The sequence below is a fragment of the Gorilla gorilla genome, chromosome 2 (genome assembly GCF_029281585.2).
Source record: "Gorilla gorilla gorilla isolate KB3781 chromosome 2, NHGRI_mGorGor1-v2.1_pri, whole genome shotgun sequence".
NCBI classification, from domain to species: domain Eukaryota; kingdom Metazoa; phylum Chordata; class Mammalia; order Primates; family Hominidae; genus Gorilla; species Gorilla gorilla.
Genome location: NC_086017.1, coordinates 140,474,430 through 140,502,168, shown reverse-complemented (window position 1 = coordinate 140,502,168; position 27,739 = coordinate 140,474,430). Strand labels below are relative to the sequence as shown.

The 27,739-nt window shown below is 44.8% G+C and overlaps 1 protein-coding gene across 5 annotated transcripts; it reads right to left on the bottom strand.

Annotated features, from left to right (window-relative positions):
* Positions 1–35: 35 nt before the first annotated feature.
* Positions 36–27,448, bottom strand: HMCES (5-hydroxymethylcytosine binding, ES cell specific). Of its 5 annotated transcripts, none has more exons than XM_031008959.3 (7): positions 27,318–27,448; positions 26,308–26,513; positions 17,206–17,349; positions 15,389–15,514; positions 7,679–7,860; positions 4,073–4,265; positions 36–1,628 (listed from the first exon to the last, which is right to left on the bottom strand). In XM_031008959.3, exons 2-7 carry the CDS (start codon positions 26,488–26,490, stop codon positions 1,392–1,394), a joined length of 1,065 nt encoding a protein of 354 aa, XP_030864819.3. In that variant the 5' UTR covers positions 26,491–26,513; positions 27,318–27,448; the 3' UTR covers positions 36–1,391. The 5 variants fall into 5 exon arrangements, with proteins under 5 accessions (XP_030864819.3, XP_055237496.2, XP_055237498.2 ...); XM_055381521.2 differs by lacking the exon at positions 27,318–27,448 and adding an exon at positions 27,180–27,250; XM_055381523.2 differs by lacking the exon at positions 27,318–27,448 and adding an exon at positions 27,012–27,245.
* Between the last annotated feature and the right edge of the window lie 291 nt (positions 27,449–27,739).

Sequence of the window (27,739 nt, the reverse complement as noted above, 5' to 3'; positions counted from 1 at the left end):
AACAGCGGGGAGATGATAATGAAAAACAAAGGGAATTTCATTTTTGTCATTTATTAACCTGGAAGCAAATATGACAAAACAGTCATACTAGTAAGTCATCTGAATTTTTTAAATCTCTTAATAAAACAACCAAATCCCACGCAAATCAGTCCACAAGGGAGGCCCCCGCCTCCACAGTGCAGGGTGACTGAGTGTATAACTACGGGCCAACCCCCGCCTCTCAACCGGAAGGGAGGGCACTCAAAAGAGGAATTTAGAGAAAAGGCGGAGAGGGCGGACCTCGGGAAAGGGTCTGGGCGGGAGCCCCACCTGGCTCCCCACCCCTCCCGAAACCAGGGGAAAAGCCTGTGGCGTGGCGCTGCTGTCTCCCATTAGCAGTTACAGGGCCGAGGCTTCCCGCTGATTGGTGGAAATTCCGATCTTCTGATCCCTGATTTGCATAGAGACTGGGGCCTGCACCCCCGCCCCTCCACCAGCAGCAATCGGCCAACGGTGCTGCGCCAGGAGCGTTCTGGGCTCGGCGCCGCCCAGTCCTCCTGGTCATCTCGGAAGCTGTTTTCTTCCAGCTGCTTGGGACAGCTTTTGTGAATGCCTCCCTTAGGGATGTTCGAAAGAGGAGTGGCCCGACACTGCTAGAAACTGGTCCTTTCCTTCCCACCTGTGGTAAGGATAGGTTCTGCTACGGCAAGCACTCAAACTCAGGCTGGTTTGAAGCTAAACGATTCAGACAACTTCCAAGTATCAAGAATGAAAGAAAAAGAAACATAATAAGGAGCCCACCACCAAGACTTGTAGTTATTTCCTCAGAAAGCCCCCATGCCCCATTTGTGACAAAATCCATTCCTGAAGACTGATTCTAAAAGAAACCAAGTAAGATCTAGAACTTTCCCCACCAGCATCACTTTCCAAAATGTAGGCAGAAGTTTACCAAATATAATTTATTCAGGAAAAAAATAAATTTTAAGAACTTATTTTTATTTTATTTTAGAACTTAAAAATAAATTTTTAAGAACTAAAAAACTGAAAGAGCCCAGTGGCTGAGCAGAAAACAGCTTACTACGAGGAGTACCAGATCAGGGCAGAGACTTCCCAGCTGGGTAAGGCATGCTTTGAGGGAAGACTCCACCAGCCCTGCCAGGAAAGGGCAGCAGGCGCAGTGCCCCTATGGGGCCCACATGGCTGGTGACAGCAGCAGGACACCTCTTCCAAAGCTGTCCACCAGCCCCACTAGGGGCTCCTACTCATGGCGAAAAAGACTACATGAGCCCACAACTGTCAACTAACACCGTGCCACCTCCTCCCAAAGCAAACACACATACATACAATGTTAAGAACCTATTATCAGAACAGCAGTGCAGCAGACCCTGGCCTTGGTCTCTGAAAGTCCTGTGTCACTGGCTGTAAGGACGCTTGGCCACAGGTTCCTCCTCCTTCTCCCGCTTCAGCCATTGCTCTAGGAGTCCTGCAGTGCCTCTCTTGGTGGGGAGTGGACTCTTCTGCAGGAACTGACTGGACCACTGGGGAACATCTGACTCTTCCTTTTGAGGTGTTTTTGAGTCTTCCTTTTTGGGTGACTTTGTGGCCAACCACTGCAACATCCTCTGGCTACTGCCACTTGCCTTGAGCTCCTACAAGAAAGAGGAAAAAGCTCAAACCATACAGCTCAAGCTTTTGGGAAAAGGCCAAGTCCAAGGGAAGAAACAGGGGAAGAGGCATTAGGTACTTACCCAGGCTTGGAAAATGTTACTAAGGGCCAGCTGGGGCCCACCAGTCAAGAGTAGAAAGAGAGGAGTGTGCTCTAAGGGGCAGGAAAGTAGCTCTTAGAGAAGGTTTCACAGAGGATTGTGTGGGACCAGCCAGAGAAGAGAGCTGAAAGGCATTCCAAATGTGCAGAGAATGAAGCATTCTCAGGGAAAAGAATGTAATTCAGCATGACCCAGGGGGAGTGTTGGAAAACGAGACTGGAGAGATACAGAAGAATTTCTAACAGCCACTGTGATAAGGCTAAATTGTTTCCTCTTTGTGCAGACAATCTGTACAACCTCTTCTTGACTGTCACTACTCCATTCTGCTTCCTTTACATCACACCCCAATCCTGAACTGAAAGGTTCTGAATTAGCACAATGCCACCTCTCCAGAATGTGACATCTTTTGGAGTAAACACCATGGCAGGGCTAGGTACAGTGGTGCATGCCTGTAATCCCAGCACTTTGGGAGGCTGAGGTGGGAAGATCGCTTGAGCCCAGGAGTTTGAGACCAGCCTAGGAAACATAGGAAGACCCCATCTCTATAAAAAATTTAAAAAAATGAGCCAGGCATGGTGGTGTACGCTTGTAGTCCCAGCTACCTGGGAGGCTGAGGTGGGAGGATCATTTGAGTCCAGGAGTTCGAGGCTGCAGTGAACTATGATCATGCCACTGCAGTCTAACCTGGGCAACAGAGCATGACCCCGTCTCTAAAAAAGAAAAAGGAAAAAAAAAAAAGACCATGGCAGAAATGGGCAGCGTCTAGTCCAAAATGAATACAGGTTGAGCATCCTAACCCTGAAAATCCAAGATCCAAAATGCTCCAAAATCCTAAACTTTTTAAGTGCTTACATGACTTTGAAAGGAAGTGCTTGTTGGTACATTTCAGATTTAGGATATTCGGCTAGGAAGTATATAATGCAAATATTCCAAAATTTGAAAAAATTCAAAATCTAAAACACTTCTGTTCCCAAGCATTTTGGATAGGGATATTCAACCTGTATATAGAATTAGTTTTAGAGTTATCCAATTTTTAAAAAGTGCCACAGTTGCAGGAGTTTATCAGAATCAAGACAAAAGAAAAAAAGATGACACTGACTGTGGGTATGGAAAAAACTTTAAGAAAAATAGAGAGGGGGACAGCTGTTCTTACAATCATCCTTAACACGGCATTCTAAAATGTCTATTCTTGGAACATTCCAAGTATGTCCTATTTTAAGTCCCTCCATGCCACCTAAAAACAATCACTACTCCTAAATCCTTACCCCAAATGTCAGTGGGGGCCAGCTTTTTGCTCTGGAACTTCTCTCCCCACTGCAGGCCTTCTGTTTGTTTGCCTTCCATTCCTAAAATACACCCTCTGGATCCTTGCTGATTCTAAGAAGTTAAGGTTCATGGTAGGAATGCTCTCAAATCCTCCTGAAGGAGACTAAGGACTAGAGCTCCTGCAACTTGTAGTTCGGAAAGCAAAGATACAGAAAAGAGACACCAAAAATCATGGTTGGGGACGGAGAAACAATATGGTCAAGGGCTCCTTTGTCTTTCTCACCATCACTGTCTAGATTAGGAGTCCTCAAATGTGGTTTATCAGACTCATCAAAGAAGCTTTTTTTTTTCCTTTTTGTGGAGAACGGGGTCTCACTATATTGCCCAGGCAGGTCTGGAACTCCTCAGGTAAAGTTACCCTCCCACCTTTGCCTTCTAAGTGCTGGCATTACAGACATGAGCCACTGCACCCAGCTGAAGCTTCTTTTTTTTGAAACGCAGTCTCGCCCTGTCACCAAGCTGGAGTGCAGTGGCCCAATCTAGGCTCACGGCAACCTCCACCTCCCAGGTTCAAGTGATTCTCCTGCCTCAGCCTCCCAAGTAGCTGGGATTACAGGCACGGGCCACCACACCCAGCTAATTTTTGTATTTTTAGTAGAGACGGGGTTTCACCATATTGGCCAGGATGGTCTTGATCTGTTGACCTCGTGATCCACTTGCCTCGGCCTCCCAAAGTGCTGGGATTACAGGCGTGAGCCACCGCGCCCAGCCTGAAGCTTCTTAATTATACAAAAGTCCAAGCCTAGCTCTAAATGTTGATTCAGGATGTCTAGATAGGGTCTAGCATTTACATTTTGAAAGAGTTCTTCTCCTGGGGACTCTGAGTCACAGCCAGGTTTGAGAATTGCTGCTCTACACTACCTTGCTGTGTACAAGGAGTATGAGAGCTTTTGATGGTCCAAATTAAAGGGCTGATCATAAAAGGCCACATCCTAAAAGAAAGGGAACACTGACAGAAGACAGAAAGCTCAAAAAGGACTGTACCAGTCACAGGCCCCTACCTTTTTGACCACCAAGTCGACAGGAGCCAGACACTCAGGAGTGTTGTTTCGCGAGTTGTTCACCACAGAAGAGACTGCATGGAAGGTGATGTTCTCTGTTGGGTGGATTAATTTCAGAGCTTCCTGAGTTGACACTTCACCAAAGTCAAGCCATTTAGAAACTGCCTCCTCTCCATCTAATATGGCAGGCATCCTGGCCAGGGAAGTCAAGACAATGGTTGGGAGAGGCAGCATGAGAATAAGGAGAGAAGGGAGAGAGACTTGAGTCAGCTGATACCTCAAATATCACAAGGGGAGCTTGCCCTCCCTCTGCACCTCACATGCTGATTGCTGCCATGTGTTCCCTGAGCACAGGGTGACAGGGCACCAGATTCAACACCTGGAGAGCCATGTTATAAAGTTTCATGGCAAAGACAGTGAAGAGTACTAACTGGTCTAGTGTACTCCAGTGTCCACTCTAGTAAATTGGTAAACTTTCTATGACACCCCAGCCTAGAATGAAGGGAAAATAGATCTTGAAAACTTGTCTATCAACAGCAATCTCAAGCCTCACCACCTCTGAAAGACTTACAGTAAGAAAATTGTGAACAAAAGGAAGCCATGCGTCAGAAAAGCAGAGAAGCTGTCAAACATGACTCCTGGTACCCAGAGGATGTAAGGAAAATATACTAGGTTTAGCTTCCAGTTTTATGTCCCAGGCCAATGCAAAGTGTGGCACACACTTTTTGGGCGGTACAGTTGATTCAGATACAGACAAATGTTCATTTGTCTCCTAAATATATACATAACATATAAAATAATGTTAAATACTGTAATGTATAAAATAATGGTACATTTTTAAATGGTGATTTAGATTAAATGAAATATAATTTTTAAAGGTTAATTACTAAAAGAGAACTACATCACATGAAAGCATATTTTGTTTTTTTTTTTCTTCTTCTTCTTTTTTTTTTTGAGACAGAGTCTTGCTGTGTTGCCCAGGCTGGAGTGCAGTGGCGTGATCTCCACTCACTGCAAGCTCCACCCCCCGGGTTCATGCCATTCTCCTGCCTCAGCCTCCTGAGTAGCTGGGACTACAGGCACCCGCCACCATGCCTGGCTAATTTTTTTTTTTTTTTTTTTTTGAGATGGAGTCTCACTCTGTTGCCCAGGCTGGAGTTCAATGGCATGATCTCGGCTCATTGCAAGCTCCACCTCCTGGGTTCACGCCATTCTCCTGCCTCAGCCTCCCAAGTAGCTGGGACTACAGGCAGCCGCCACCACGTCTGGCTAATTTTTTGTATTTTTTAGTAGAGACAGAGTTTCACCGTGTTAGCCAGGATGGTCTCGATCTCCTGACCTCATGATCCACCCGCCTCAGCCTCCCAAAGTGCTGGGATTACAGGCGTGAGCCACCGCGCCTGGCCATTTTTTTGTATTTTTAGTAGAGATGGGGTTTCACAGTGTTCACCAGGATGGTCTTGATCTCCTGACCTCCTGATCCACCCACCTCGGCGTCCCAAAGTGCTGGGATTACAGGTGTGAGCCACTGCGCCCGGCCACATGAAAGCATATTTTCACAGATATAGCCTAGGACAAGGCTAAAGCAGGTAATCCTGACAGGTGTCACACTGCATTCTTTTCAGGAGAACTCCAAAAAATCACTTCAGGGAGTACTCAGCTCTGGCAGAAAGTATAAAGGTAGAATACAAGTATAGTCAGTTCTGCCAATGCTTATGTTTAAAATGCAAATCTGTTCCAATGCCACTGATATAGTAGAGAGCAATTGGAGCACAATGCAAATTTTGTGTTTGCTTATGCACAGTTTCATCTGTGAGAAACACAAGGTGAACACCGAAAACTGCACCCAGATGAAGTGAGCCACAAAATGCACCCATCTCAAACACTGACTGCTACTTTGGCTCACTGCATACTATTTTACAAAATTGTGTTTTGCTCTTCTTTTGCCTTTCTGAACTTTTCTATATATATATAAAGATGCACATTTAACATCTCAAACATGTCTAAGCTTCCTGGCTCAAAACATGGTAGGCAGTGCATGTGAATGGAAACATTTTAAATATTGAAAAGAAGCTTGAAATAGTAAAGGATCCTGGAAGAAAAATGAGAACATGTGATTATTTCCTGAGCAAAGGATATCAAAGAGTCCACATCAGTGATGATGCTACAAAAAAAAAATGACCATGGCTGGAACAACTTCAAGAAGTACTCCAGCCAGGCGCGGTGGCTCACACCTGTAATCCCAGCACTTTGGGAGGCCGAGGCAGGTGGATCATAAGGTCAGGAGATCTAGACCATCCTGGGTAACATGGTGAAACCCTGTTAGCCGGGCGTGGCGGCGTGTGCCTGTAGTCCCAGCTACTCGGGAGGCTGAGGCAGGAGAATGGTGTGAACCCGGGAGGCGGAGCTTGCAGTGAGCCGAGATCGCACCACTGCACTCCAGCCTGGGCGACAGAGTGAGACTCTGTCTCAAAAAAAAAAAAAAAAAGAAGCACCTATAAGGTTCATACAAAAAATATATAAATAAGGCCTATATATAAATAAAATCTTAAATACCACAAGTGGCTCCTTTTAGTGCTAGTAGTGGTTAGTTTACTGGTTTCGAACATGGCGACAATTTTCAAAGCTTTCTGCTATTGGGAGAAGCCACAAGTACAGATGAAAATGTGCTAAAGAATTTGTAGCAGTGATACAGAAGTTAATTGGAGGAGAAGGCTATACATTGAATCAAATATTCAATTTTAATTAAATAGCATCTATTACAAATGCATGCCTCAAAGGAAACACATTCATAGGAGGAAAACTGTGCCCCAGGATTTAAGACTGCAAAAGATAAAAAATTTTACATAACCTTCCTTCCACAACTTCACAATAACTCATGAGATGCATTTCTTCCAACACTCACTTCCACAAGCAACAAGCAAACTTCAGGTCTTGTCGAGGTATAGTGCCATATTTATTGTATGTATGTATGTATGTATGTATGCATTTATTGAGATGGAATCTCACTCTGTCACCCAGGCTGGGGTGCAGTGGCATGACCTTGGCTCACTGCAAGCTCCACCTCCTAGGTTCACACCATTCTCTTGCCTCAGCCTCCCGTGTAGCTGGGACTACAGGCGCCCGCCACCATGCCCGGCTAATTTAGTTGTTGTATTTTTAGTAGAGACGGGGTTTCACCATGTTAGCCAGAATGGTCTCGATCTCCTGACCTCGTGATCCACCCACCTCAGCCTCCCAAAGTGCTGGGATTACAGGCGTGAGCCACCATGCTCAGCCTGTAGTATTTATTTATTTCTTAACCACCTAACATGAATAAAACAGTGCTACTGTTTTATTAGGTTTCCATTATTTTTTTAATGTGTCACTGACAACATTTTAAGTGTTGTCTCCTTAACCCCACTTTTCCCCTAAGTTATTTGGTTTTTATTCTATCGTTTTGCATAGTACAGTGATTTTTAGGAATGTATGTCATGTTAGAGACAAACTGATTGTAACTTTACGTTGTAAAATGACTTGGTTTCCTACTCTCTAAAGCTACCTAAAAGCAGAGGACAAATCATCTTTTGGATCCTTTTGGATCCAGGGCTAAGAAGTATGACTTGCCTGTGGTGGATGTCACTCAAGCCTTTGCAGGAATCCACTGTGATGATGGTATAGGAATACAGGACATCTCCTCCCTCTGGGGGCTCCCAGCAGTCAAAGATCCCAGCCATTGTCAGCAGCCTCCAGTTGTCCCAGACTTTCTCCCAGTTCTCAGGACTATCTGCAGCACCAATGCTACCTGACTGGAAGCAAAATATATGGGCAGATTAGATGCACTCAGCAGACTTCTTCTACATGCAGGTTAGGTACTACTTCAGACTCGAGAGCATGGAAATCATTTTAAAAGTAATTCAGCCCACGTCTTATTAACCCCTCTGTCACCAAAGGAAAGAAGGTTGGTGGCAAATGCCAACTGAAGCTATAGATTCATGGCTCCTTAATACTTTCAGAATTTAACACCTTCACTGGACATTTAGGCCTTCCGTGAACTGGCCCACCATTCTAGCTATTACTTACATTGTTAATTTGAACCCAAACCAGCTGTTGGTAAATGAAGCTCTCATGCAATGTCATGCTCCTGTGTCTTGCTGAAGCAACCTTCCTCTGCCCAAAATGTCCTTCCCACCCTTTCTTAATTGAATTGAATTTCATGCCAATTCCTAATTGCCATTCAAAATTCAATTCAAGGACTAAAATGTAGAAAGCTGGAAAGAACGTCACTTCTATTCTAACAATAAGAAAAAAGCTGGATAATATGCAAAATTATAACTTTTCTTAAACTCATCAGAGAGGTAAGTCGATCAATTTCCCTGAAATTTAAGAAAAGACAAGGTCCTCCAAGGGGCAATGGGACACAAGTACTGGCTTATTGCCAGCATCAGGAGGGAGACACAAGCCTTCATACAACCAGGTTAAGAATTCAGATAATGTTATTATCACATTTCTACAAGCAGCGTACAGGCTAGCAGGATAGTACAGAATCCCTAGGAGCTGCAAACCTCAGAGGAGTTTGCACCAGCTCACAGGCTCTTCTCCTTGGACTTTGCCAGTGCTCAAAAAAGACGGCACAGGGCAGGAGCCTGGAGGAAGCCATCCTCACTGTTGCATACCTTAAAGGCAAGCTCCTCTGCCTCACCTAATCACTTTTCCCCTAAGGAGCAAAAGTCTTAAGCTGCCAGGGAAAGGGTAATAATAATAATCCCTGTCACTCCTAGGAATCAGGTAAACACCCACGGAGGCTGGGGAAGGAGAAAAAGAAAAAGCCCCCTACGCCCTGGGGAAGACTGAGTCAGAGAGCCACATCTGCTTAAGACAGACTGAACGGAGAACTGCCTCCACCCCTGTTTAGACGACAAACATTAAGTGACAAGCAGAAGCAGTCTACCTCTGGAAGAGGGAAAAGGGCACAAGAAAGACCATGTCTAAGGCACAGGCTCACAGGAAAATCCAACAACTGAAGAGAGGAGGGCTGCTGAGAAACCCTCTGGAAAGTCAATCCTTATCCTAAACACTGGATAACACCAGAGCACTTGAAAGCCTGTGGTCAAACAAAGGCACTGTAGCCTGGGCGTGGTGGCTCATGCCTGTAATCCCAGCACTTTGGGAGGCCGAGGCAGGCGGATCACGAGGTCAGGAGATCGAGACCATCCTGGCTAACACGGTGAAACCCCGTCTCTACTAAAAATACAAAAAGTTAGCTGGGCCTGGTGACGGGCGCCTGTAGTCCCAGCTACTCGGGAGGCTGAGGCGGAGCTTGCAGTGAGCTGAGATCGCACCACTGCACTCCAGCCTGGGCAACAGAGGGAGACTCCGTCTCAAAAACAAAAACAAAAACAAAACAAAGGCACTGTAATGAGAACAAAGCCCAAACCCAGTTCAATTCCTGACAAGACTGACTTAACCCCATATATTAATGGCCTAATAGAAGAATTTCCAGACATAAATATTATTAATCTCAGTCTCTGTCCTACATATCATCTCTGGCAACAATAAAAAATTACAAGACACACAAAAAAAGCTAAAGCAATCAACCACCAAGAGATTTAGAAATTAATAGAACCAGATTCAAGAGATTATATTTCCCAGATGCTGAAATTATCAGAGAACTTGAAGTAAGTAAAATTAATGTCAAAGACTCTTGTGGAAAAGGTGGACAACATACATGAACAGATAAGGAACTTTAGCAGAGAGACAGAAACTATAAGAAAGACTCAGTGAACTTAAAGATAGGTCAATAATGGCCAGGCGCAGTGGCTCATGCCTGTAATCCCAATACTCTGGGAGGCCAAGGCAGGCAGATCACTTGAGGTCAGGCGTTCAAGACCCACCTGGCCAACCTTATCAAACCCCGTCTCTACTAAAAATACAAAAAAAATTAGCTGGGCATGGTGGTGCATGCCTGTAATCCCAGCTATTTGGGAGGCTGAGGCAGAATTGTTTGAACTTGGGAAGTAGGGGTTACAGTGAGCCAAGATTGCACCACTGTACTCCAGCTTGGGTGACAGAGCGAGACTTCATCTCAAAAAAAGAAAAAAAAAGGTCAGTGAAAAGTATCTAAACTGAAACAGAGAGAAAAAAAGAAAGAAAAATGGAGAGAATATCCAAGAACGATGGGACAATTAAATCATCTAACACGTGTCATTAGAATCCCAGAAAGAGAAAATGGGGCAGAAGAAATATTTGAAGAGGAAAAAGCCAAGACATTTCCATAAATTATGAAAGATATCAAACTGCAGATCCAAGCAGCAAAGAGAATAGGCTAAAACACATACACACAATGTATTCAAACAGCTGCCCTAAGAGAAAATCTTAAAAGCAGGGGTGGAGGGAGGTGGAGGGGAAGGTGGTGAGAGCAGCACACATTTATGCATTACATACAAAAGAAAAAAGACAGTTATACACTAGACTTCTCAAAAGAAACTATGAGAGCCAGAGACAATGAAGTGTATTTTTTTAAAGTACTGAAAGAAAACAAAACACCACTGACCCAAAATCTTATATACAGTGAAAAATACCTCTCAGACAGTGGTTGCCAGGGGTTAAAGACAGGGAGGTATGGAAAGTGACTACTAATGGGTGTGGTTTTATTTGGGGTTGACAACAGCATTGTGGAATTAGTGATGATGGCTGCACAACATTTTGTGGTTTTTTTTTTTTTTGATAGAGTCTCACTGTGTCACCTAGGCTGGAGTGTAGTGGTGTGATCTCGGCTCACTGCAACTTCGACCTCCTAAGCTCAAGTGATCTTCCCACGTCAGACTCCCAAGTAGCTGGGACCACAGGCGCGAGCCACCATGCATGGTTAATTTTAGAGCCACTGTGCCTGGCCAAGGTTTTGACTATACTAAAAACCACTGTACATTTTAAAAGGGTGAATTTTATTATATGTGAATTATATATCAATCAAAAGCATGAATTTTTTTTTTTTTTTTTTGAGATGGAGTCTCACTCTGTCGCCCAGGCTGGAGTGCAGTGGCGCCATCTCGGTTCACTGCAAGTTCTGCCTCCTGGGTTCACGCCATTCTCCTGCCTCAGCCTCCCAAGTAGCTGGGACTACAGGTGCCTGCCACCACACCCGGCTAATTTTTTGTGTGTTTTTAGTAGAGATGGGGTTTCACCGTGTTAGCCAAGATGGTCTCGATTTCCGATTTCCTGACCTGGTGATCCGCCCACCTCGGCCTCCCGAAGTGCTGGGATTACAGGCATGAGCCACTGCACCCGGCCCTGATGATTTTTTAAAATAAAAAAATAGATACTTTTTCAGACCAAAAAAATCAGAATTTATTACCAGCAGACCCACACTACAAGAAAAATTAAAGTCCTTCAGGCAGAAGGACTATAATACCAGAGAGAAAACTGGATCTATACAAATAAGTGAAGATCCATGGAAATGGCTAAAATGAAGGTACATGTACAAAAACTTTTGTTATTTTTTACCACTCTAAAACATAATTGACCATCTACAGTAAAATAGCAATGTATTGTAAGTTTATAGTATATGTAAAAATAAAATGCATAACAGTAGCCCAAAAGACAGGAGGAACTGGGAGAATACTGTTGTAAGGTCTTTTCAATAGTAATGTAGTGTATAAAGACAGAATGTTATTAACTTAAAATGTATGCCGTAAGCTGTAGGGCAACTACTAAAAACATTTATTTATTTATTATTTTTTTTGAGACGGAGTCTCGCTCTGTCGCCCAGGCTGGAGCACAGTGGCGCAATCTTGGCTCACTGCAAGCTCCGCCTCCCGGGTTCATACCATTCTCCTGCCTCAGCCTCCCAAGTAGCTGGGACTACAGGCACCCACCACTGCACCCGGCTAATTTTTTTTTGTATTTTTAGTAGAGACAGGGTTTCACCGTGTTAGCCAGGATGGTCTCGATCTCCTGACCTCATGATCCGCCCGCCTTGGCCTCCCAAAGTGCTGGGATTAGAGTTGTGAGCCACTGCGCCCGGCCTAAAGACATTTTTTGAGAGGTAAAAATAATAAGCCAATAATGGAGATAAAAGATTATTCCCAAAACAGAAAGATCAGGAGAAAAGGAACAAAGAGTTGATGGAACAAATAGAAAACTAGCAAAACAATGGATTTTAACCCAATCACATCAATAATTACATTAAATTAAATGTTCTAAACACAAATTAAAAGAATGATTGTCAGACTGAATCAAAAAGGAAAACCCAACTATCTGTAGTGTAAAAATTAAGTTCAAGTCCAGGCGCAGTAGCTCATGCCTGTAATCCCAGCACTTAGGGGGTGCTGAGGCAGGCGGATCACCTGAGGTCAGGAGTTAGAGACCAGCCTGGTTAACATGGTGAAACCCTGTCTCTACTAAAAATACAAAAATTAGCCAGACATGGTGGCACGCACCTGTAATCCCAGCTATTCAGGCGGCTGAGGCAGAATTGCTTGAACCCAGGAGGTGGAGGTTGTAGTGAGCTAAGACCACACCATTGCACTCCATCCTGGGCAACAAGAGTGAAACTCTGTCTCAAAAAAAAAAAAAAAAAAAAAAGAATTAATGTATATTAAGCTAATACACATTAAGTTCCTAGAAAGAGTAACTGACTAGTAGTAAGTGCTTAATATTTGCTATTATAATTGATAGATGTTTTTATAAATTAATCTTGTCTTGTACCAAATCATTTGTGTGTTACTAGACTGGCTAGACCGGGAATTTTCTTTTTTAATTTATGTTTTATTTCAATAGTTTCTGGGGAACAGGTGGTGTCTGGTTACATGAATAAATTCTTTAGTGGTGATTTCTGAGATTTTGGTGCACCCATCACTGATAGGGAATTTTCTGAGGGTGAGGCAAACTCTCTTGACTACTGAAACTGCCCCGAAGAGTTAAAAAACAAACAAACAAAAACACCAATGACTAAATTCTTGGGCTTACAGGATAGCACATAAGAAAATAACTTGCTGAAACAGTGAAACTCCCTCCGCTTGTAAGATAACAAAACTGGCTGAATTGGTTGGAACCAATAACTGACTAGAGTATATGCAAAACAAGCTTGCTTATATCACAGCCTGAATTTCCACCACATTTCATACTAACTCCCCCTGAATTTGCACATGAGACCTATATGGAGGCAGGAAGAGATAACTGCACATACCTGAAGACTTTCCAGGCCTCCCCTTTCCTTCCACCAATCACCTACTAATCCCAGAATCCACTCCCTAAACCTTTTTTTAATAAAAGTACTCCTTAAAGCCAGCTAGGGAGACAGAGTTGGGCTGGACTCCTGTCTTCTTGTTAGTCGACTTGAAATAAAAAACTTTTCTCGGCGAGGCGCAGTGGCTCACGCCTGTAATCCCAGCACTTTGGGAGGCCGAGGTGGGTGGATCACGATGTCAGGAGATTGAGACCATTCTGGCTAACACCGCGTCTCTACTAAAAATACAAAAAGTTAGCCGGGCCTGGTAGCACAGGCCTGTAGTCCCAGCTACTTGGGAGGCTGAGGCAGGAGAATCGCTTGAACCCGGGAGGCAGAGGTTGCAGTGAGCCGAGATCGCGCCACTGCACTCCAGCCTGGGCAACACAGAGAGACTCTGTCTCAAAAAAAAAAACTTAAAAAAAAAAAAACTTTTCTCTGTTACCCAGGCTGGAGTGCAGTGGTGCAATCTCGGCTCACTGCACCCTCCACTCCCCACCTCAGGCTCAAGCTATCATTCCACCTCAGCCTGCCAAGTAGCTGGGACCAGCTACTCAGTATCATGGTATTGGCTTCTAGCACATTGGGTAGCAAGTCCCTTTTACTCAGTAACACTATTTCCAGTCCCCAAAATGAGATGACAGGTGAACAAACAATTCCCAATTTTAACACGCAAACTGCTAAGAACTCAGGTGCTTTAGCAGTGTCAGACTAAATAATCTAATTAAAAATAAAACATGATGTTGGCATGTCAGATTTGTTTTCAATCTCCTGATAATGTTTTAACATGAACAGTTCAAATTATGTCTTACAGTGAAAGGGTTTTTGTTTCATTTCTGAGATGGGGTCTCACTCTGTCACTCAGGCTGGAGTACAGTGGCACGACCTCAGCTCACTGCAACCTCCACCTCCTGGGCTCAAGTCATCTTCCCACCTCAGCCTCCCAAGTAGCTGGGACCACGCCCAGCTAATTTTTTGTATTTTTGGTAGAGATGGGTTTTCGCCATGTTGCCCAGATTGGTCTTGAACTCCTGAGCTCAAGCAATCCACCTGCTCTGGCCTCCCAAAGTGCTGGGATTACAGGCATGAGCCACCGTGCCTGGCCTGAACCACTGCGCCCAGCCACAGTGAAAGTTTTATGAAGGAAATGTTAAACGTAGAGTTGTAATATGACCTAGCAATTCCACTCCTAGGCATCTATCCAAGAGAGATGAAAACAAATCCATGCAAAACTTGTACATGAATGTTCATAGCAGCATTATTCATAATAACCAAAAAGTGGAAACAATCCAAGTGTCTATCAACTGATGAACGAATTAACAAAATGTGGTCTGTTCTTACAAAAAGGAATGAAGTGCTGATCCATGCCAAACATGGATGCATCTTGAAAACATTATGCTAAATCAAAGAAGCCAGTCACAAAAGACCACATATTCTATGATTCCATTTTTATGAAATGTCCAAAATAGGCAAATCCATAGAGATGGAAAGTAGATTCGTGTTTGACAGGGGCTGGGCATAGTGGAGAATAAAGAGTGATTGCTAATGGATATGTAGTTTCCTTCTAGAGTGATAAAAATATTCTAAAAATAGAGGTAATAATTGCATACTTTGAATATACTAAAACACTCCTGAATTGCACATTTTAAAAAGGTGAATTTTAAGGTGAATTATCTCTCAATGAGCTCATTTCATTTCATTTCACTTTATTTTATTTTATTTTGACAGAGTCTTGCTCTGTCGCCCAGTGCAGTGGTGTGATCATAGCTCATTGCAGCCTCTATCTCATGGGTTCAAGTGATCCTCCCACCTCAGCCTTCTGAGTAGCTGGGACTACAGGCATACACCACCATGCCCAGCTAGTTTTGTATTGTTTGTAGAGACGGGGTTTCACCATGTTGCCCAGGCTGGTCTCAAACTCCTGGGCTCAAGCAATCTTCCCGTCTTGGGCTCCCAAAGTGCTGGGATCACAGGCGTGAGCCACCGCACTGGGCCAAAGCTGTTATTTTAAAATAAATAAATAAAACTATGGGGAAGAAAAAAATGTCGTTTGGATTAATTTGTTTCCCTGTGCCTTTCCAAATATATATTGTGAATGCTGATAATGATACCTTCTCTGTCTTGATCTGAGGAAAATAGATGAAGTATGGCTGCCTCTGGTTTGTTCCTTGACATCGCTGCCACTCATAGAATCCATCTGCTAAAACGACACAGCGTCTTCCCTTTCTCAGAGGCACCTGAGGGAAAATGTGAGCAAGATATGGTCTTAGTGATACAATCATGTTTCACAGGTTGCCATTACTTGGAGAACTTGAATTAAAATCTGAGGTTTGGGCCAGGCGGGTGGCTCACGGCTGTAATCCCAAGACTTTGGGAGGCCGAGATGGGAGGATCACTTGAGGTCAGGAGTTCGAGACCAGCCTGGCTAACAAGGTGAAAGCCCATCTCTACTAAAAATATAAAAATCAGCTGGGCGTGGTAGTGCACACCTGTAGTCCCTGCTACCTGGGAGGCTGAAGCACGAGAATCACTTGAACTTGGAGGCAGAGGTGGCAGTGAGCCAAGATCATGCCACTGCACTCCAGCCTGGGCAAAAGTATGAGACTCCATCTCAAAATAAATAAAACAAACAAACAAACAAACAAATATGTAAAATCTGAGGTCTGCCAATGTATGACCTTAAAACGGTTATTTAATTTCTCTGTACCTCTCTTTTCTTTTTTTTTTTTTTTTTGAGACAGAGTCTTGCTCTGTCGCCCACGCTGGAGTGCAGTGGCGTGATCTCGGCTCACTGCAAGCTCCACCTCCTGGGTTTACTTACGCCATTTTCCTGCCTTAGCTTCCCGAGTAGCTGGGACTACAGGCGCCCGCCACCACGCCCGGCTAATTTTTTGTATTTTTAGTAGAGACGGGGTTTCACCGTGTTAGCCAGGATGGTCTCGATCTCCTGACCTCATGATCCGCCCACCTTGGCCTCCCAAAGTGCTGGGATTATAGGTGTGAGCCACCGCGCCCGGCCACTCTCTTTTCTTATGGATAAAGAAAGTCACAACTCACATAGATGTTGAAAAGATTAAATAATGTACATAAAAGCAATCACCTCTTTTCTAACAAATAGGTACTTGTCATAGCTAGTCTTCAAAGGTGCCTCCCCAATGAAGCATGCTTCCCAGTATTCACACCCTATGTAGACACCTCCCACACTGAATTTGGGCTGGCTCTGTGTAACCCATAGAATGCAACAGAAGTAGGCCGGGCGTGATAGCTCACACCTGTAATCCCAGCACTTTGGGAGGCCCAGACAGGTGGATCACTTGAGCCCAGGAGTTTGAGACCAGCCTGGGCAACATAGCCAGACCTTGTCTCTATTTAAAAAAAAAAAATTAAACAATAACAATAAAAGAATACAGCATAAGTAATGCTGTATGACTGCCAAGATTAAGTGATGCTGTAAGACAAAGGCTTGTATCTTCTGTCCTGCTCTGTTGGATCATGAGCTCTGGGGTAAATGAGTCACCATAACAGAAGCCTGGCTACCCTGACACCCTCGAGCTAGGCATATGGAAAGCCTTCTAGTTGTTCTAGTCATCCCAGCTGAAGGGTCAGATGTGGGTGAAGAAGTCATCTTGGACATCCAGCCTCAGCTGCCATCTAACTGCAACATGAGAACTTCCAAGTGAAAACTGCCCAGATGAGCCCAGTCAACCCAGAGAATATGAGAGATAATGTTTATCATTTTGTTTCACACTACTAAGTCTGGTGTGGTTTGTTATGTAGTAACAAAATAGCATTCCACATTAACAACTGGGAACATTCTTTTTTGTGTTATTTATTTATTTTTGGTTGTCCTCTGTAGGCTAGGATGGAAACACCCTTTGGAACCTTATTTCTGAGGTATACGGGGCACTAATAGCTACCAGCCACCTACCTTAAATGACCGTTTCTCCATTATGGTATCACTACGACAGTTGGTAGTATTGAACTGCAGCTTGGAAGGATCACTTTCTTTGAACCAAGAAGGGACCAAGCCCCAGCGCATGGGAGCAATGATACGCTCAGATGAGTCTGCATCCTGCCACGGAGAGAAGATCTAGTGAGGAGATCATAATGAAATTCTAACCTAATTTAACATATGTATTTATTACATTATTTAGTAGTATTGAAATATAAAGAATTCAAGATTATTTTTAAACAGGGAATCTACTTGAAAACAATTTTTTTATTTTTTTTGAGATAAGGTCTGGCTCTGTCATCCAGGCTGGAGTGCAGTGGCGCTATTTTGGCTCAATGCCACCTCTACCTCCTGGCTCAAGCCATCCTCCCACCTCAGCCTCCCAAGTAGCTGGGACTATAGACACATACCCAGCTAATTTTTGTATTGTTTATGGAGATGGGGTTTCGCTATGTTGCCCAGGCTGGTCTTGAACTCCTGGGCTCAAGTGATTTGCCCACCTTAGCCTCCCAAAGTGTTGGGATTGTGGGTGTGAGCCACCACAACCAGCCAAAAACAATTTAATGACTTATCATGATGTAGGTAACTTGAGTTCTTTAGCAATCATATTTACTAGAATTTAAGACATTCTGTTTGAATAAGGTAGAGGGATGCAAAGAGGTTTAGTTTCTTTAAACTTTTTTGTTTTTTAGAGACAGTTTTGCTCTGTTGCCCAGGCTGGAGTGCAGTGGCACAATCATAGCTCACTGCAACGTTGAATTCCTGGGCTCAGGTGATCCTCCTGCTTCAGCCTCCCAAGTAGCTGGGACTACAGGTGCACACCATCATGTCCAGCTAATTTTGTAGAGATGAGGTTTTACTATGTTCCTCAGGCAGGTCTCGAATTTTTTTATTTTTATTTTTTTTTGAGACGGAGTCTCGCTCTGTTGCCCAAGCTGGAGTGCAGTGGCACGATCTTGGCTCATTGCAACCTCTGCCTCCTGGGTTTAAGCGATTCTCCTACCTCAGCCTCCCGAGTAGCTGGGACTACAGGCTTCCACCACCACGCCAGCTAATTTTTGTATTTTTACTAAAGACAGGGTTTCACCATACTGGCCAGGCTGGTGTTGAACTCCTGACCTTGTGATCCACCCGCCTCAGCCTCCCAAAGTGCTGTGATTACAGGCATGAGCCCCTGTGCCTGGCCTGGTCTCGAACTCTTAGGATCAAGCGATTTTCCTGCCTCAGTCTCTCAAAGCACTGGAGGATGCTATTTTTAGGAAAACCTATATACAAGGTTGGCCCTCAACAACTCAGAACTAGATTTTGAGAGTGTTCCCACTTTTCCCCAACTCATAAGGGTGGTTTATTCTGACTAGTCCGTGTAAACAATAAAGTTTATGCCAACACCTGTTTTCCTTCTGGGAGTCTGAAATTTTGGTACCTGCTAGGTACCTGCTAGAGTGCCTACATGATCAGCCTCCAATAAAAACCTCGGACCCTGAGTCTCTAATGGGTTTCTCTGGGCATAAACATTGTACATACTAACCTGGGCATCATGGCAAACTCCAGTTTCTACCAAAAAAAAAAAAAAATTATTCTGGTGTGGTGGCATGCACCTGTAGTTCCAGCTACTTAGAAGGCAGAGGTAGGAGGACCACTTGAGCCTGGGAAGTTGAGGCTGCCAGTGAGCTGTGACTGAGCCACTGCACTCCAACCTGGACCACAGAGCAAGACCTTCTCTCAAAAAAAACAAAACAAAACAAAACAAAAAAAACCCACAAAAAAACAAAAACAAAAACACTGTACATATACATTACTACATTTTTCGTTGCTGGAGAAAGTAACATGCTTGGAAGTATCCTCCCACAGGAAGGAGAACATAAGGAAACCTGTGCATGACTTTTTCCAGATTTCTACTAGTGTCTTTTTCCTTTGCTGATTCTATTCTGCGTCCTTTTACTAATAAACCTTAGACACACTATGCCTTATACGCTTAGCCCTTCTAATGAATCTCTAAATATGGGGGCAGTCTTGGGGACTCCCAACACATGGTTGTCAAACTTTTTTTAAGTAATGGGCCCCTTGATAATTTGATGAAATCTACAGATTAAGCAGCACATACACATTATTCTGCATGGCACAGTACACTCTGGGTTGGGAGAGACCAGTGAGCAGAGAGTGCATTTTGGGGTGTTACTACAATGGTTCAGGGGTCTGGTGATGGCAGTGAGAAAAACAGTGACATCCAAAAGATTTTTAAAAAAAAAAAGAAAGAAATTGTAGTACAAATGGATTTGGATGAAAAAAAGCAAGGATGATTAAGTTTTCAAGCCCAGAAGAGTGAAATAATGATGGTACTACTGAACAGAGAAGAAAAAATGCTGATGAAATGTTTTATGAAGATCATACGTTGAATTTCTGATACTAGTGAGAAGTCTGTGGCAGTTTTCAAAAAATGGTTGCAAAATCTGACACTCCTCCCATTGAGAATTGAGAATCTATGTTCGTTCCCCTTGAATCTGGACGGGCTTGTAACCAACAGAATGTGGCATGAGTGATACTATATGATTTATCTCATAGTTCTGAAAGCTGGGATTAAGGTGCCAGCAGATTTGGTGTCTGGTGAAGGCCCACTTTCTGGTTCACAGATGGTACCTTCTCACTATGTTGTCACATGGCATCTCTGGGGTGTCTTTTATAAGGGCACTAATCCCAATCATGAGGGCTTTGATTGCCAAAGGTCCTATCTCCTAATACCATCATCTTGGGGGTTAGGATTTCAACATATGCATTTTTCAAGGACACAAACATTCAAACCATAGCAGCTGTGGTCTAATAAGACTTTATACAAGCAGGCAGTAGGCCAGATTTGGTCTGAGGACCGTAGTTTGCCAATCCCTGGCGTAGAGGAAAGAGCAAGGTCTTTGTAAGGAGATCCTGGTTCAAAAATCCTTTCTCTGAGCCAGGCATGGTGGCTCACGCCTGTAATCCCAGCACTTTGGGAGGCTGAGGCGAGCGGATCACCTCAGGTCAGGAGTTTGAGACCAGCGTGGCCAACGTGGCAAAACCCCATCTTTCCTAAAAATACAAAACTTAGCTGGGTGTGGTGGCGTGTGCCTGTAACCCCAGTTACTCGGGAGGCTGAGGCATGAGAATTGCTTGAGCTCGGGAGGTGCAGGTTGCATTGAGCTGAGATTGTGCCACTGCACTCTATGACTCTGATGAAAAAAAAAAAATCCTGGGCCGGGCGCAGTGGCTCACGCCTGTAATCCTAGCACTTCGGGAGGCAGGTGGATCATGAGGTCAGGAGATCGAGACCATCCTGGCTAACACGGTGAAACTCCGTCTCTACTAAAAATACAAAAAAAATTAGCTGGGCGTGGTGGCAAGTGCCTGTAGTCCCAGCTACTCGGAAGGCTGAGGCAGGAGAATGGCGTGAACCCGGGAGGCAGAGCTTGCAGTGAGCCGAGTTTGCGCCACTGCACTGCAGCCTGGGCAACAGAGCAAGACTCCGTCTCAAAAAAAAAAAAAAAAAATCCTTTCTCTGCTACTTATGACGTTGGACTAGTCTCAACTTCTTGGGCCTTCAACTTTCCTTATCCAAAAATTAGAACAAACAATAATTACCTTGTAGGATAATTTTCAAGAATGAAAGATAATATAGTTAAAATGTGTGGCATGGAGTAGGCACTCAAATTGTAGTATAATATTTTTCTAAGGTAAGGATTAAAAACAAATCATAAAATTGTCTATAAAAAGATGACTATTAATGCCATGAAGGTAAAGTTTCTTAGAGAGTATATCATGTACAGGATTTAACCTGAGGGTACAAAAAATTTTGTTAAAAGAAGAAATTAGGGTAAAGGCAGAGTTCCAAGTAAAAGTACCTACTAAGATAAAAGTAGAATGAAGAAAGTCAGGAGAGAATGGAATCTGAAGAAAGGAATCATCAGTAGTTGCAGTCTCAGGAGAAGGGCTTCCTTTTGTTTAAAAGCTAATCCCTCCATAGTGCTGCTGATAAAATCCAGTCCTGCTTCTTCCAGAATCCTGCCTGCTGTATCCGTTAATTCTCTTTTTTTTGAGATGGAGTCTCGCTCTGTTGCCCAGGCTGGAGTGCAGTGGCACGATCTCAGCTCAATGCAACCTCTGCCTCCCAGGTTCAAGCGATTCTCCTGCCTCCGCCTCCCAAGTAGCTGGGATTATAGGCATGTGCCACTACACCCAGCTAATTTTGTATTTTTAGTAGAGACAGGGTTTCACTATGTTGGTTACGCTGGTCTCGAACTCCTGACCTCAAGTGATCCACCTGCCTCAGCCTCCCAGCCTCCCAAAGTGCTGGGACTACAGGCGTGAGCCACTGCACCCGGCCAATTCTCTTTTCATATATATACACACAAACAGTTGATTCCCTTTATTTGCAGTAGTTAGATTTCATAAAGTTGCTTTGAGTACTGAACTGCTGCTCTTAGGGAAATGCAAGGTTATGTTTCTAACAGCATCTGGTGACGACACTTTCATCAACTGATCAATATATGACCTTGTTTTATGTGTGTTTCTGTTTAAAGACATCTAATTTAAACTTACTCTTAATTCATTTACACCAAATTCAAGACCAAGAGCACTATAACTCATGCCTGACTAAAGCTTACCCAATGTATATATCTTCTTTGTAAGACATATCACAGCCTTCTTTAGCTTGGGAATACCAGCCAGCACTTTAGTGCTATGCTTGGGATCATTTTAAACAGTGAAATCACACATGGCACTAAACTGGCTGCAAAAAAGATACTTGTTTATAACGTAAGAGATGAAACAAGAAGGCAGAGCTCTGCCTCGATCAACCTCAGCTGGAAACATCAAGGTACTCAAATTTGTCAGCTCTCTGTATGTGCACCAATGATTGCAAAAGCAAAGTGAGTATGAATTTAGGGGTTACAAATAAATTTTAGTGAGTAGGTGAATTTGGAAATATGAAATCTAAGAATAATGAGGACTGTTTGTGTGTGTTTGTGAGAAAGAACAGTTGAAAACAGAGATTTCATAAATCCTCTTTCTCTTCCAGAATCAAATTTGCCTTCTGGCAGCTCAAGCCTATAATCCTGGCACTCTGGTAGGCCAAGTGGGGAGGATCCCTTGAGCTCAAGGTTGATTTTTCTTTTTTGAGACAGAGTTTCGCTCTTGTTGCCCAGGCTGGAGTGCAATGGCGCGATCTTGGCTCACCGCAACCTCCGCCTCCCAGGTTCAAGCGATTCTCCTGCCTCAGCCTCCCAGGTAGCTGGGATTACAGGCACCACCACACCTGACTAATTTTGTATTTTTAGTAGAGACAGGGTTTCACCATGTTGGTCAGGCTGGTCTGCAACTCCCGACTGCAAGCGATCCACCTGCCTCAGCCTCCCAAAGTAATGAGATTACAGGTGTGAGCCTCTGCACCTGGCCTGAGCTCGAGTCTTGAGACCAGTTTGAGCAACATAGTGAGAACTTCCCCCTCAAAATGTCAAAATGAAAAGCCTGTGATCCCAGCTGCTGGGGAGGTTGAGGCAGCAGGATCGCTTGAGCCTGGGAGGTCAAGGCTGCAGTGAGCCATGATTGCGCCACTGCACTCCAGCCTGGGCAACACAGCAAGTCCCTGTCTCCAAAAAAAAAAAAGTCTTCCAAGCAGAAGGACCCCCAGCTCAGTGCATAAATGAGAATGAGACAACATTACGCAATGGTCAACTAAATGATCTTTCATCAGAAATTTGCAAGACAACAATACTGAAAAATCTGCGGTTCTCAGTACGGGACAACTCTGACACACCCCTCCCCACCATCCAGAGACTTCTGGCAGTATCTGGAGATACCTTTGGTTGCTCTGATCTGGGGGATGCTATTGTGGAGGATGCTACTGACATCTAGCTGGTAGAGGATGTTGCTAAACGCTCTACAACGCCCAGAATAGCTCCCTATGACAAAAAATTATCCTGGCCAAAACTGTCAATGGTGTCAAGGTTGAGAATTCTGCTCTCACAAATTCCACTGATCATCGTTGAGAGTGTACCCTTGACAACTGTAAACCAAATCCAAATGTGAGAATGACGAATAGAAAGTAGTTGAAAAGCCAAAATACTAAGACCATTGCTCAATATTAGTCATCTTTCCTCTACCCTTTTGGACTTCTGAACAGAACAGCTGGTAGCACTGGGGTGGATAAATGAAACAGGAAGTAATTTGCAAATCTGTGGTTTCAAATGAAAATGTTGCTATCTATATACATATGCAGGCTGTTAATGATTTGAATGAACTGCTAAAATGGTTCTAATTTTGCTTTATAATTTATAGGTCTGAGAAAAATGAGATATCAAATATTATCAAAATTAAGAAACCATAGCAATCTTAACAAAACTTGTTAGAGATGTGAAATCAAATACTATATCAGCAAATTCATACCACTGGCCCAAATGAGGGCTATATTTGCTAGTGGCTCCACCTTCCCCATTCCTGGTTCCAGGATGCATCCATTGGAGTGGGGTGGTGGTCTGGATCTCAGTTCTAGTTCTGTCCCTCATTGATTAGGTAACCTAGGACAAGTCATAATCTATGTATACTTCTATCTTTACATCTGTTAGACAAATTTTTCTTCCAGCTAACTTTCTATAATTCTAAGGAGGTCATATAAATGACTAAGGCTTTTTTTTTTTTTGTTAAAAACAGGGTCTCATTTGCTCAGGCTGGTGTCCTGAAATCCTGGCCTGAAGCAATTCTCTGGCCTCAGCCTCCCCCAAAGTGCTAGGATTACAGGCGTGAGCCACCAGGCCTGGCCAGGCTCATACACTTAATCCTGCTCTCTATTCTCACTCTAAGTTATGCTTTCCTTTGAAATATGTTTTATGCTCTCTTTTCCCCTTCAAGGTTCTCCAGAATATTTTATTTTGATTCCCCTCTCATTTAAAACAAAAAGTTTCAATAGGGAAGTACGCATCCTCTAAAAATGACACAAAAATAACTATGTCATATAAATGGCTTCATTCAACCAAGAACATTATTTGATTTTTTTTTTTTTTTTTTTTGAGACTGAGTCTTGCTCTGTCACCCAGGCTGGAGTGCAGTGGCACATTCTCAACTCACTGCAACCTCCACATTTTTTTTTTTTTTATAGTACAGACAGAGTTTCATCATGTTGGCCAGACTGATCTCAAACTCCTGACCTCAAGAGATCCCACTGCCCCGCCTCAGCCTCCCAAAGTGCTGAGATTACAGGCGTGAGCCACCGTGCCCAGCCATTATTTGTTATCTTTATTTCTTTTTGAGATGGAGTCTCACTCTGTTGCCCAGGCGAGTACAGTGGCACAATCTTGGCTCACCCCAACCTTCGCCTCCTGGGTTCAAGCGATTCTCCTGCCTCAGCCTCCCAAGTAGCTGAGATTACAGGCGCCCGCCATCACACCCAGCTAATTTTTGTCGCCATCACACCCAGCTAATTTTTGTATTTGCAGTAGAGACGGGGTTTCACCATGTTGGCCAGGCTGGTCTCGAACTCCTGACCTCAGGTGGTCCACCCGTCTTGGCCTCCCAAAGTGCTGGGATTACAGGTGTGAGCCACCATGCCCAGCCTGTTATCTTTATTTCAAAATGATGTGATTCCCTATAATGCAGAAATGAGTCCTTTTTGACTATCATATTATCACAAAAGTTTAAAGAGTATGTACCAGAGGTATAATCAACTTTATAAAGTGATTTCGGCATTATGAATCAAATACAGTCAAAATTCAGGAAGGAAACAATCACAGTTTTTTTTTTTTGAGATGGAGTCTCACTCTGCCGCCAGCCTGGAGTGCAGTGGTGCAATCTCAGCTCACTGCAACCTCCACCTCCCAGGTTCAAGTGATTCTCCTGCCTTAGCCTCCCAAGTAACTGGGACTACAGGTGCGTGCCACCATACTCAGCTAATTTTTGTATTTTTAGTAGAGATAGGGTTTCACCATGTTGGCCAGGATGGTCTCGATCTCTTGACCTCGTGATCCGCCCGCCTCGGCCTCCCAAAGTGCTAGGATTACAGGCGTGGGCCACCGCACCCAGCCAACAATCACGATTTTTAAAAACATGTCAAGGTCATTTAAAATATTTAAGACATGGAGAAACTATTACTTTCTAGAACGACGCATTTTTATTACACACACATACACAGACACACACACTTTCAGGAGATAAGGCAAAAAACTAAAACATGAATGTAAGTGACTGGTAATTCCAACACTACAGTGATAAATACTATAAACACAATGAATGCAATTAAACTTCAGATAACCAAACCAAATATGTGTTTCTAGCCTTAGTAAAAGACAAACACAAAAAGATTGAAAACACAAGCAGAAAGAATAAAACTTTTCAATGTTCAAGAAACATCAGAAGTGTTTTAAATTAACTGATCTTAAGCCTGTCCTAGGCCTAGAGAAGTCTGATTAAGCTGGCCTGGTAAAGGGCATAGAAATATTCTTAAATTTTTTATTTTTTTTAATTTTTTCTTTAGGCAGGGTCTTGATCTGTCACCCAGGTGGGAGTGCAGTGGTACAACCATAGCTCATGAAGCCTCGACCTCCCCAGCTCAAGTGATCTTCCCACCTTATTTTTTTATTTTTTGTAGAGATGGGGTCTCCCTATGTTGCCCAGGCTGGTCTCCAACTCCTAGGCTCAAGTGATCCTCCCACCTCGGCTTCCCAAAGTGCTGGGGTTACAGGCATGAGCCATGGCGCCTGGCCTTAAATTTTTTTATTATATTTTTTAGATACTCCAATGACCCTGATGATCAGTGAAAGCTGCTATTTTAAAACACAAAGCTCATATAAATTTGGCATATATTAAGGCTAGTATGCCATGTATAGCAAAGGCATTTAAATTGAGCCTGAAAAATGCTGAAAAATACGTCTTTATCAGTGTTAGAAGCCACTGATAAAACTTCTTTCATGAGGCCAAGAGAGGTTCTCAACTGGAAGTCAGAATATATCAGTAAAGGCTGGTTTTTAATGTCATCCCAAGAGGCGGAGCACACACCAAACCAAATAGGAGATGACCATCACGAGGCTGGGCGAGGGGCTAGCATAGTGCAATGCTGGTTACCTTCTCAAAGTGAAGTCGAGACAGAAGCACTGGGCTGTTGGATTGAGGACTCTTGTTGTAAGATGGGCAGTACTTATCAGGGTCCCTCCACTCCGGGAGCCGCTGCTGGCCCCGCCGATCCTGGTAGGCGCAAGCTCTCGTGAGAACATCTCTAGGTAAGTGACAGGATGTTCGCCCACACATTCTTCAACACCGCCCCTCGCAACCTTTAAATTACAAAACGTAAGGAAAAGGCTTACGTATCTCAAATATTAGGTCTTATTCCTTGAGTCCCCGCCTTCTCTTTCCGTTCCCACAGGGCCGTGCCCCTCCGTGACCACCGTCTAAAGTCTTCCCCAAAAAGTCCCACAAGGACAAGGATGTGCCCGTTTGCTTCGCTCCCTGAGCCCACTGCCCAGCTCCGTGCAGGGCACTGAGGCAAGTCCCGAGAGGAGCTCTGCAAATGCCTGCCTGAGCGCAGGAAGAGCCGCAGCGGAGGGGGCTTCACAGTCCAGCCAAGCAGGGCAAGCGCAGCTAGCTGGGGTCGCCTCCTCCGGGTGCCTCGGTGCCCCCAACTCCCCGTCCTTCCCCCCAGTCCCCGCTGGGGTCAGCGGCCCACGCCGGCCAGCACCCGCTCACCTCGAGGGCGGCCACTGGACGGCCTGGGGCCGGGGTGCAGAATCCCCGCCTCCCGCCCGCTAGTCCGCAGCGTCCCCGGGCCCGACCTGCGAACCTGTGGGCCGCGGATCCCGCTCCGGACTCTGCTCCCCGGAGCGGGGGCCGGTGCTCGGGGAGCAGGTGGCCCCCAGCCACCGGCCGCGATCCCTCGCCCCTCCCCGCGTCGCCTCCGCTCCGCTCCGGCCCTCAGACTCCGCCGCCCCGCGTCGCCTCACTTCGGCCCAGGCCGCCCTCTCCGCGTCGCCTCGCGTCCTCTCGGGCCTCCCCTCTGTCAGCTCGCGTCGCGTCCTTTCCCCTCCCCTCCCCTCCCCTCGCCATACCCCGACCGCCCGCGTCGCCTCCCCTCCCCTCACCTCGCCCCGGCAGCGCGCGTCACCTCCCTCGACTCTCTTCACCTCCCCTCCGCTCCGCTTTGGCCACCCGCGTCACCGCCCCTCACGTCAGCCCCGCCTCAGCCCGCGCTCCCGGCGCCAGGCCCCGCCCCCAAGGGCCCTTGGTTCCCGCGGTGCCCTCGGGCCCCGGAGGCGGCGTCTTCTCCCCTCCGGTTTGGGATGAATTTTCTCCCGTTTCCCCAGGAGACAGTGACTGCCGTGGGGGACGCATCGATCCCAAGCTTCTCGGGACTCCACTTTCCTCCCTATTGGCCGTTCCCTGGAGGAGTTAACCTTCCTCCCCGCCCCCAGCGTGCTTCAGGGCTGGCAGGGAAGGTTCCCGCCGCGCTGAGTCTAGGGCACAGGGTCATGGAAGGCGGGAAACCAGGAAACTCCACTCCTGG